At 42.4% G+C, this 11752-nt stretch overlaps 1 protein-coding gene across 1 annotated transcript; it reads left to right on the forward strand.

Annotated features, from left to right (window-relative positions):
• Positions 1-7773: 7773 nt before the first annotated feature.
• LOC131187831 (olfactory receptor-like protein OLF1) lies at positions 7774-8712 on the forward strand. Its single transcript, XM_058162513.1, has one exon. The coding sequence runs from the start codon at positions 7774-7776 to the stop codon at positions 8710-8712; it is 939 nt and encodes a 312-aa protein (XP_058018496.1).
• Positions 8713-11752: the final 3040 nt, after the last annotated feature.

Genomic DNA, 11752 nt, shown 5'->3' on the forward strand with positions numbered 1-11752 from the left:
CAGGACATAATAGGACCCATCTAGCAACAAAACTCACCACATGGAACCTGGGAAGATTACATCACCCAGCAAGGCTCAACCAAGCCTGGGACACAGACAACCTGCAAAGTTACCCCTGCATGGCCCCATGGGAGACTGAAAATCAATCAGAAAAGAAGCTCAAATTCAAAGCCGAACAGAGGGTATAAATCTCTCTGTCACACACACCCATGTCCTTTTTTGCCCAGGATCTCAAACCATGTGGTTCTGTCCACCATTAAAAACCATCTTTCCAATCAGCTACCATGTTTCCAGTGTCTTTCTCCCCACTTGGAACTGAACCCAGATGGACATTTCTTCCAGTAGTGGGTTTCAAATCCCGTCGCTACTGGTTTGCTTGTGGATGTGTGCGCACTCGGAAAGAAGATTTAATTTCTTGTCCTAATAAACACTGAAAACTGTAACTGTTACGTCTTGAGATTTAATATTTAGTTAAAAATAAATATTGTTGTTACAATCTCATGTTGCTATATTACCTGTGGTCAACACAGAGGGAAAAATGTTTCACTTATTTTTTGTAAAGCTCATATAATGTTGTTAAGTGTGTTTCTGGAAGGTTAATTTATTCTTCCCCTGCTGTGATAGTTCTATTCTGGTAATTAAAAGAGCACTTTTGTGTGTTAAGTACTTGAAAGGTACCAAGAAGCTGTATAAGACTTTATTTAGTCACATTTGGCCCCACTCACATCGGGGGAGGCACACTGGACCTGATTTTTATCTCTGGTCAGTGGTTGAAGGATCTGGACTTGAGAGATGTAGTCACAGAACCTTTGTCATGGTCAGATCACTCTCTCCTTCGCCTGGACTTTCTGACTGCTACTCAACACCGCAGGGAGACGGAACCGCTACGTTGGTTCCGTCCCAGGCGCCTGATGGACCCGGAGAGGTTCCGGACGGAGCTTGGGCCATTTCCTGAGGGTCTGGCTCACGGCACGGCAGAGGAACTAGCCGCAGCCTGGGAACGGGCTGCGGCTGGGGCTGAACCGTGTTGTGCCTCTGCGGCCTCTGACCCGGCGTAGATCCCAACCGGCTCCTTGGTTCTCCGAGGAGCTGAGGGGGATGAAACGCCGGAGAAGACGCCTAGAGAGTTCCTGGAGGTCTAGCCATTCAGAGGCTGATCGGACACTAGTTAGGTCCTATACTAGGACCTACCTAGTGGCACTGAGGGAAGCGAGGCGTTGCTACGCCTCCTCCCTCATTGCGTCGGCAGATAACCGCCCAGCCGCCCTGTTTCGGGTGACCCGTTCCCTCCTTCACCAGGGGGAGCGGGATGACCCGTTGCAGGGACGTGCTGAGGAGTTTAACGGTTATCTATACGATAAAATCGTTCAGCTTCGGGACGGTCTGGACCAAAATTGCGGCGATTCAGATGGGGCGTCTGAGGGTGGTCTTGGTGATATTGTCTGGGATGAGTTTGACCCTGTGGCTCCCGAGGACATGGACAGGTTGTTGGGTAGGTTGAATGCCACCACGTGTTTACTGGACCCGTGCCCCTCCTGGTTGGTGCTGGCCACTCAGGAGGTGACACGAGGCTGGCTCAGGCGATTCTGGCGCTTCCTTGTTGGAGGAGTCTTTCCGGCCGCCTTGAAAGAGGCGGTGGTGAAACCCCTCCTCAAAGCCTTCCTGGACCCGGCTGTTTTAGGTAATTATCGTCCGGTCTCCAACCTTCGCCATGGCGAAGGTTGTAGAAATATGGTGGCATATCAGTTTCCCCTGCACCTGGATGAAACTGTCTATCTAGACCCGTTCCAGTCCGGTTTCCGGCCCAGTTACAGCACTGAGACGGCTTTGGTCGCGTTGGTGGTTGATCTCTGGAGGGCCAGGGATAGGGGGTGTTGCTCTGCCCTGGTCCTATTAGACGTCTCAGCGGCTTTTGATACCATCGACCATGGTATCCTGCTGCGCCGGGTGGAGGGATTGGGAGTGGGAGGCACCGTTTATCGGTGGTTCTCCTCCTATCTCTCCGACCGGTCGCAGACGGTGTTGACAGGGGCAGAGGTCGGCCCGAGGCGCCTCACTTGTGGGGTGCCGCGGGGTCGATTCTCTCGCCCTTCTGTTCAACATCTATATGAACCGCTGGGTGAGATCATCAGTGGCTTCGTGTGAGGTACCAGCTGTACGCTGATGACACCCAGCTGTACTTTTCACACGGGCCACCCCAACGAAGCTATCAGTGCTGTCCCGGTGTTTGGAAGCCGTGCGGGTCTGGATGGGAGAAACAGGCTCAAGCTCAATCCCTCCAAGACAGAGTGGCTGTGGATGCGGCATCCCGGTACAGTCAGCTGAGTCCACGGCTGACTGTTGGGGGCGAGTCATTGGCCCCGATGGAGAGGGTGCGCAACTTAGGCGTCCTCCTGGATGAACGGCTGTCTTTTGAAGATCATTTGGCGGCCGTCTCCAGGAGAGCTTTCCACCAGGTTCGCCTGGTGCGCCAGTTGCGCCCCTTTCTAGACCGGGATGCCTTATGCACGGTCACTCACGCCCTCGTGACGTCTCGTCTGGATTACTGCAATGCTCTCTACATGGGGCTCCCCTTGAGGGGCATCCGGAGGCTTCAGTTAGTCCAGAATGCGGCTGCGCGGGTGATAGAGGGGGCCCCTCGTGGCTCCCGTGTGACACCCATCCTGCGCAGACTGCACTGGCTACCTGTGGCCTTCCGGGTGCGCTTCAAGGTTCTGGTGACCATCTTTAAAGCGCTCCATGGCATAGGGCCGGGCTACTTACGGGACCGCCTACTGCTACCGAATACCTCTCACCGACCCGTGCGCTCTCACAGAGAGGGACTCCTCAGGGTGCCGTCAGCTAGGCAGTGCCGTCTGGCGACACCCAGGGGAAGGGCCTTCTCTGTGGGGGCTCCCACCCTCTGGAACGAACTCCCCCCAGGACTCCGTCAACTTCCGGACCTCCGAACCTTCCGTCGTGAGCTTAAAACACACTTATTCATCTGCGCAGGACTGGATTAGTTCTTAAATTTATATTGGTTTTAAATGGTTTTTATTATTTATATTGCTTTTTAATTCGGCTTTGTAGAATAAGTTTTTTAACTGTGGTTTTAGTCTGTATTTATATGTCTTTTACTTGCCTGTGAACCGCTCTGAGTCCCTCGGGAGATAGGGCGGTATATAAATGTGATTAATAAATTAAAAAAAAATTTTGAATGCAATTACTGTTTAGAATCATTTGGATCTGATGAAATCCATGCAGAAAATTAATTTTAAAAACACACAGCTTACCTGCCTAGCAGGAGATAGTCAAAGGTTATATCTGAATTCTGTTGGCAGTATGTCTATGTTCTCAAGCTTCAAAAGAAACACTAAAAATGGCCACATTTTCCTTTCTAGTTTCCTGATGTTTTCACTTTGCAAAAAATAAAGGAGAATAGGTGTCTGTGTTTGGATAAGTTGAAGAATTCCAAAGACTTTTTTTTTTTTAAAAAAAAGATGGCTTCATTCTATGAATTTAGAGATGAGAGGGAGTGTGTACATCATAAGATACCAAGATGCAAATGCATAATTGAGGCACTTAGTGATGACATCATCAGTTGCATGCTGTTATTTTGGTGTCATTGAGATTTATTATGCATGTTGCTGCTAATCATCCATACTGAAAAAATGGAATTAAAATTAATGTAAAGAAGACCAAACTAATAATAACCCCTAGAACAGTGGTTCCCAACCTTTTCTTGTTTGAGGCACAACCTTTTCTTGTTTGAGGCACCCTTGGAAAGCCTTTCAAAAGTTCCCGGCACCCTTATAAGGAAATAGATATTTAAAATCTCCGTAGCTCAAAAGTTCCCGGCACCCTCAAAAGATCTCACGGCACCCCTTAGTGCCGCGGCACACTGGTTGGGAACCACTGCCCTAGAACAACCACTCTTAGAACTGACAATGAAGACGTCCAAATGGTGATAACTTCTGCCTTTCATGATGTACCATCAATAGTAAAGGAACAAGTAGTCAAGGACTATATTGCAGATTAGCACTCTGTAGAACAGCCATGAAGGCCTTGGAAAGGGTATTCAGACGAAGTGATGGGTTTATACCTATAAAAATCAGGATCATGCAAGCCATGATATTCTCTATGATCTTCTATGGAAGCAAGACAAAAATCATTTATACCTACCTAGCCTTTATCATTTTTATAAATAATTCCGGCGACGAACATAGCTAATACTCATTCCTCCTCCTCCTATTGTGATTTCCTGTGCACTTGGAGATTCAGTGGATAAGAGCTTTGGCAACACAGAGCTTTTTGGCAGAGAGAAGCCCAGATCAAGAGACTCTGCAGTCATGAACTAGATGGCGGAAAGAGAAAGAAGTTCACAGTAGCCACATCATAGAATCTCCCAGGATATATCTAGCAAATTATACTGTAGTTATAATGTAGTTCAGTCCACTATGTATATGAAAACAAAGGATTGGACTGGTAGTTAGGGTACATAGCAGCTGCAGGACACAGATAAGCTCCCTCCCAGAGCCACAGAACTGCTCCCACTCTCATTTCCACTTCAAGCTTGGACGTCAAGTAATCAGTGTCAGTCTGAGAATGGGCTTTCCATGGCTGTTGTTGCCACTATAATTCACTGAAAGCTTTGTGGGTTGTGCAGACCCCAAAACCAAGCAAGACTGGCATAACAGCCAGAATAGAAGATGCAGCCACACTGACTATCAGAAAAATCTGTTTTCTAGCTTTGTGTTCCTCCAGCTGGAATCACTGTGCCAATAACTACCTTATTAGCCAACTTCTGATCAATGGTGCACTCCATTTGCCACTGGAATGCCAGGAAGTCTCCATCAGCCGCCCGACTGGGAAGGCATTAAAAGGAATAATTAGTGCCATAAGATATAAGGAAATTAAAAAAAAAATCTGTGTGCCAATTTTGGGCCATAACTGGTAGTCAGAAACAGTTGGGATTACAATCTCTTGCAGAAGGAGGTTCAATTACATGGAGAGAAGGAAGAGAGAAGGCAATTGTGGTTAGACAGTTTTGGGCCAATGAAGGATGTTTGAATTATGGATCAACAAATAAGACAGGGATTGGGCCAAGGACTAAAGAGGCAAAAATAAAACCCAGAAGTGTTAGAAAAGGTGTAAAAGACTATGGAGGTACAAGATGGACAGGAGACATGGTGGAGGGGAAAGAGCAGAACCTGTGGACAATATAGTTGTTCCCTTGGGCACTTTTCAAGAGAGGAAGAGTGTCAATCTATGGAAATAAATACTTGGAAGAGATACTGAAAGGAATGACTATTATACTAGTTCCATAATTACAGTATTATTCTGTAAAATGACTAGTGTGTTACTTTAGACAGAAGCAACCATTAATACAGAACAAAGAAAAGGAGTGTGCATTCAATCAATTCTTCTCCCTAGACTTACAGAGACAAAAAATATATATTGGTGTCTTATTTTTGTTTTCCTCAAAGATTAACAAGATTTGGATTTTTAAACATGCAGCTAAGGCTACAGTACTTTATAAATTGCCTTAGCATTATGCAAGATGAATCATTTATTTGCAACACCCCCATGAAATAATATTCCATGTCACATTTATTGTAGACTTCATTAAATTATCACAAGTTTAATATAAAATGTTACTGTTCAAGGAAGAATGAACATATATCCCTATGGGCATAGTGAAGAAAAAGCTTGGTGTTCGCACAATCCATAGAGGAATTACTTGTTATTTAAATGATTTTCTACCTAAGGGAAAAAAAAAACATTTCACTACACACTTCTTCCCTTTCTAAGCAAAGCTGCCTTTATAACCTCAGGGTCCAAGGACTTAACCTAGAGACTAAACCAGCTTTTATTACTGCAGTAGTGGGAAAGCATCGAGAGTCCGTAAAGGCAATGCATTTTTACAAGAGGTAAATCTTGTAATGTTGAGTTTAGGATTGGAAATGAAATCATCTGTCAATTAGAACAATAAAGGGTTCTAAGTTACTTTTGCATTGGGCTAGGAAGCCCCACTGAATGCTCAAAATGCCTAAACATATCAAATGGAAAGTATAGAAATAATTTCCTTTAATTTAACTTAGAGTTAGCATTACTTTCTAAAACATTCTGGTAATGAGTTAACAACTGAATTACATTATTTTTCAAGATTTATGGCTACAGACCCAGATTCAAACATGTTTGTTTAGGCCACTTTTTATAGGTCCAGACAAAAAGAACATGAAAAGGAAAACCTTGTAATCTATTATTTTTGTTTTGTTTCTATTTGTTGTCTATCTCATTTTTCCTCCAAGGGGACACAATGGGTGAGCAGAAGGATTTATTTCTTCTTTTTCAAAGGAATGGATGCTCAGAGTGAATATCAATGAAAAAAATTAAGTCAACGTATTAACTTGTATTTCAGCTAGTATGATAGAAAAATACCAGGTGCCTTTCAATTATTTCTCAAACTAGCCTACTTTCAAGAAGTGGCTTTTGTGGAGAAAAATTGGAGTGATTTGCCATATAAGTTTTTGGTCTTGAAGGACAGGCAGAGGATATTTTAAAGAAAAGCATTTAAAACAGTGCTTCCAATTTTTTTCCTTCATTACCCAAAACTGCTTATCAGAAAGTCCTTATTATCCAATGTAAGTCAATTTAAATGACCTTATTGTGGCTGGGTAATGAATTTGTGTGTTGTTATCCAGAGAAAACTATTTTTACCAACCTTCGGGTAATTTACCAGGTTTGGGAAGCACTGATTTAAAGCATATGAGTAAATGTAAAAGTAAACAGTATCTACAGCATACTGTTGGGATTGTGAACTTGTCTTTCGAAGTCCAGGAAAACCTGAGTAGAAGATTGGTACTTGCATATTATTTCCCAGGAGTTTGCAATTACTTAGGTAGCTTCATAATGATGAGTGAAATCAGAAGTTATATTCAAATCTGCATAGCTCCTAAAGTGTTGCTCAAAGCAGGTTAAGTAGTAGAGTATTAAAGTATGGAGTTTAATAGGCAAAGATTTTGCTTAAATATAAGGAAAAATCTTCCTGACAGTAAGAACAGTGGAAGTTGTGAGTTTTCTATCTTTGAAAGCTTTTAAGAAGAAGCCGGTCAGTCACCTGTTACAGATGACTTAACAACATTTCCTCCGTGTAGCAGAGAGTTGGACTAGATGATCCTTGTAGACATTTCTAATTTTATAGTTATGTGATTCTACGAGATGTGGGGAGAATTAGCTTTCTTTAATTTTTATTTTGTTCATATTTTTCTCTATAGTTGCAAATAGCTTACTGTTTATGTTATAATGCCTTACGCATTCTACACATTCAAATTCTTAGCAATTACCATGTACATTACAGATCATATGAGAGCATATTGTCATTCTTTGCAAACTTATTTAAATGTGGTATATATAAAAAGGTTAGTCATTTGTTTCCTTCCTTTATTGCAATCAGCTGATGCTTGCATGTAAATAAAATTAGTATCTAGAATAACTCAGTTGGATTGAATGTACTTCACATGACAAAATGCAAACTCTTTGCAGTTCGCACTATAAATTAATTACAGAGTCAGTTCCTTATAGTCAGGAAGCTGTCTTTCCCTTCATAAACAATTAATCATTAATTCCTGTGCCTTCCAGGAAGTTCAAGATTTTACACTTTGGAGCAACTAAAACCACCGCCAGGAAGATCTCAGACACATCCAATTCTTTATTGTAAGAGAGTCACAAGATGATAATATGCTAAATCAGTACTCTCCCAAACCCACAAAAATATATGTTTTTTAAAAAGAAATGATGGAGATCAATAGCACTGCTGTGACAGAATTCATTCTGCAAGGATTTACAGAATACCCAAAACTACAGAACAGTCTTTTCCTGATATTTCTTGTAATCTACCTTTGGATCTTGTTAGGGAATCTGGGAATGGTTGTGTTGATCAGGAGTAGTCCTCAGCTTGAGACCCCTATGTATTTCTTCTTGCAACATTTTTCATTAATGGATGCCTGTATAGCCTCAACTGTTGCTCCTAAGATGCTGCTGAACTTCCTGGCAGAGAGAAAGACCATCACCTATGGGGGCTGCATTGTCCAATTTTTCCTTTTTTGCACTTTTACAGATGTAGAAGCCTTCCTTCTGGCTGCCATGGCAATTGACCGCTATGTAGCTGTTTGCAAGCCCTTGTCTTACACAGTTTTCATGTCTAGATCCTTCTGCCTCTGGCTGCTTTGGGGAGCATATGCTGGGGGTGTCTTGAGTTCTCTCATTCATACCTGTGCATCTCTAAGGCTCTCTTATTGTGGAAGGAATTCCATTAACCATTTTTTTTGTGACCTGGCTGCTCTGATGGCCCTTGCCTGTTCAGATACTTCCCTCAACGAGCTGCTGCTCTTCACCTTTGGCACCTTGGTTGAAGGCTTGAACACTGTGACTATTGCTGCCTCCTATAGCTTCATCATCATAGCAGTTGTCAAGATGCCCTCCTCAGGAGGCAGGCTGAAAACCTTCTCGACCTGTGCTTCCCACTTGACAACCTTTGCTTTGTTCCATGGCACCATCCTCTTTATGTACTTCCGACCCAAATCCAGCTTCTTCATGCACACTGACAAAAAGGTCTCCGTGTTTTACACTCTGATCATCCCCATGTTGAATCCTTTAATTTACAGTTTGAGAAATACCGATGTAAAGGGGGCCCTCAAAAGATTGCTAAGGAAGACAATAAACTTCCACTGATGGTCTTATTTTGGATAGCTGCTTCCCATCTTTCTCCCAAGGTGCATATCCTTGCCTCCCAGCATGGTTTTATCTTCACAATAGTATTGGGAGGGAAGTTTGAAGGAGAAGGATCCTTCGACCCTGATCTCCCAATGCTAACTTAGCAAACTAATCACTTCATTATGTAGTGATCTGTAGACTTGTGATCAACAGAATGCTTTTACATAAATGGAGGTGATCGAGGCTGGATCTGGATTGAGGCTGAAGGAAAGATCTAAGGATGTAACTATTTATTTAACTTAAACAGTATGAAAGCATTACTGCTTCAGACAGGAAGGCGGCGCAGAGAATGGTGAAGATGGCAGAAAAGATAATTGATAATTCACTTCCTTCTATCCAGGACATCGCATATAAGCATTACTTGAGCAAGGTACACAGGATTGTCTGGGATGCTACACATCCTTGTCATGACCTGTTTTCCTTGTTACCTTCTGGAGGAGGCTTCATGATATCTGAAGCAGAACATCCAGATTTAGTCACTGTTTTGTTCCATACAGTATCAACCTGGTGAACTCTCAAGCTTCCTCTTTCCGCTATGGACAATGGACAATGATTTATATATATGGATAGATATATATACTTTCTTTTGAGAGCAAGCAACAGAATTTCATTGTGAAATTGTGTGTCAGTGTGCTCATAGTAAAAAATGACAAAGGTTATCTTATCTGCAAATTCATTTGTCGTTTTTTCAGTTTCTGTTGTGGCGAAAGGAACAAAACATGCATTGAGAACAAATCTTGCCCTTCATCTTCAAAGATATCCTGCCTGAGTTCATAGCTGGTGTTGATTTTTTTAAAATTAATCACTGATCCAAGATAATGATTTCTCACTAACTGACTAGTCTTCTTTGTAGGGAATTGGAAGTTTATAAAGACAAATGTAATAGAATAGCATTTCACCAAATGCAAAAAAATGTTTGTCATCCCTCAGAATACAGATTCGATTTTCAAAAGAGAAAGTAATAGAAGGAAGAACCTTTTATTTTTGCCTTGTTTCCAGAAAAATCTCAATTAACCAAAGGTTAGAACTATTACAGCTTTATATTAAAAAGTCCTACACTACTCTACCTACAGACAAACTGCAGGTTGATAATACATCGTGTGTGCTATAGTTCAGCCCATTTTTGTTGATTGAGCTGGATCATATGAAGCATTTTCCCACCTCTGCTATTCAAATACAGTCCATGTATAACTTATGGAAGGACTGCCTTCCCAACTTAGAAGTCCAACCTAGAAATTAGCAATAGATCAGGGGTGTAAAAACTTGATTTCATTGAGGGCTGCATTAGGGTTGTGTTGACCTCAGGGGGCTGGGGAAGACCTGGTCGGGGCAGGTATGGCCAGTGTAGGCATGGCCAGGGTGGGTGTGGCCAGCTTGACATCATTTGTGTTAGGGGTACCTGTGGTCCTTCCTTCCTTCCTTCCTTCCTTCCTTCCTTCCTTCCTTCCTTCCTTCCTTCCTTCCTTCCTTCCTTCCTTCCTTCCTTCCTTCCTTCCTTCCTTTTCTTTTTCCTACCTTCTTTATTCTCCTTTCTTCTTCCTTCCCCTCTTTCCTTATTTTTCCTTCCTTGCTCTTTTTCTTGCTCTTTCCCTTTCTCCTTTTCTGTCCCTTCTTGCATGCTCAAATGCAAAAGGGGAAACATTTCTCCTTTTGTTTCATTTGTTTTGCTGGCCCTTTGCTAGCAGCACTCCCTGGGCCCTGTTTTTGGCAGGGATGCAGCACTACCAGGCCCCCATTTTCAGCCAGGATGGCCTCCTGCAACCCTCTGCCAGTGAAAATGGAGCTCAGGGGGTGAGCACACAGCCCCACAAGCTCTGTTTTTCCTGGCAGAGGGCTGCAGGAGGCCTTCACAGCCAAAAACAGGCCCTGGGAGTTCCATTTTCTCTGGCAGAGGCACCGTGGACCAGTCTTTTGCTATTTCCATGGTGGCCCCATGGGGCAGATCTAAGCACCACACAAGACAGATTTGGCCCACGGGCCTTGAGTTTGACACACCTGCAATAGATGAGTCATCAAAGACAATTTGTTACATTTTAGATAGGAATGAACTGATGAATCAACTGAAGATGATCATATATCTCCGTAACATAGATTTTACATGGTTATCTAGAAGGAATAAGATGGGACAAACGTAACTGTTTGTTAAGAGAATGTGTGATCATATACAGAGCAAGAATATTTCCCAAATTTGTTATTCACCCTAGAATCAGTAATAACCTTGTTTTGTCTGAATTCAACCAATTCTCCCACAGTCAATTCTTTATATTTTAGAGGAAGGCAATTTTGACCTTACAAGAAAGGAAAAGCATGATTAAAAAAACTAATTCAATGTTAATTAGACAAAATTAGTCTAGTAAGTGATATTGCCAAAGGTTCCCTCCTCCCTAATTCCGATGCTCCATGATCAGTGATGTAAAAATCCACTGAAAGATATAAGACTATAAACAGGGTTCTATTTTCCCTATATCTCTGCTAGTATAGATAACCCATCAGGGTGAGCAAGGCTTCTATACTACATTTGGGCCTGGTCCATGGCTGGGTTGGATAATTTAAATAAATAAAAGATAATTTATTGTAACTAATAGCTCCTGAAGCTACTATCCCCCTCAGCTTGATTAAATATCAAATGCTGTGTCTGAGACTGTTGCTTCAGAAAGCATCTCACCAGCACCAAAGTGGCAGGGGAGCTCACTTGAATAAAAAGTGATATTAATGATCTGCGTGATCAATGGCAGAATGAAGTGCAAATTAAACTGGGGAGAGCACTAATATGCAAATGAATCAAAGGAGCGGAAGACATGCTTTCTAAAGAGACACACAACAAAACTTACTCAGAGAGACTTATTAGAATAGAATAGAATAGAATAGAATTTTATTGGCCAAGTGTGATTGGACACACAAGGAATTTGTCTTGGTGCATATGCTCTCAGTGTACATAAAAGAAAAGATACGTTCATCAAGGTACAACATTTACAACACAATTGATGATCAATATATC

This window comes from Ahaetulla prasina, chromosome 1, assembly GCF_028640845.1.
Source record: "Ahaetulla prasina isolate Xishuangbanna chromosome 1, ASM2864084v1, whole genome shotgun sequence".
Lineage (NCBI taxonomy): Eukaryota > Metazoa > Chordata > Lepidosauria > Squamata > Colubridae > Ahaetulla > Ahaetulla prasina.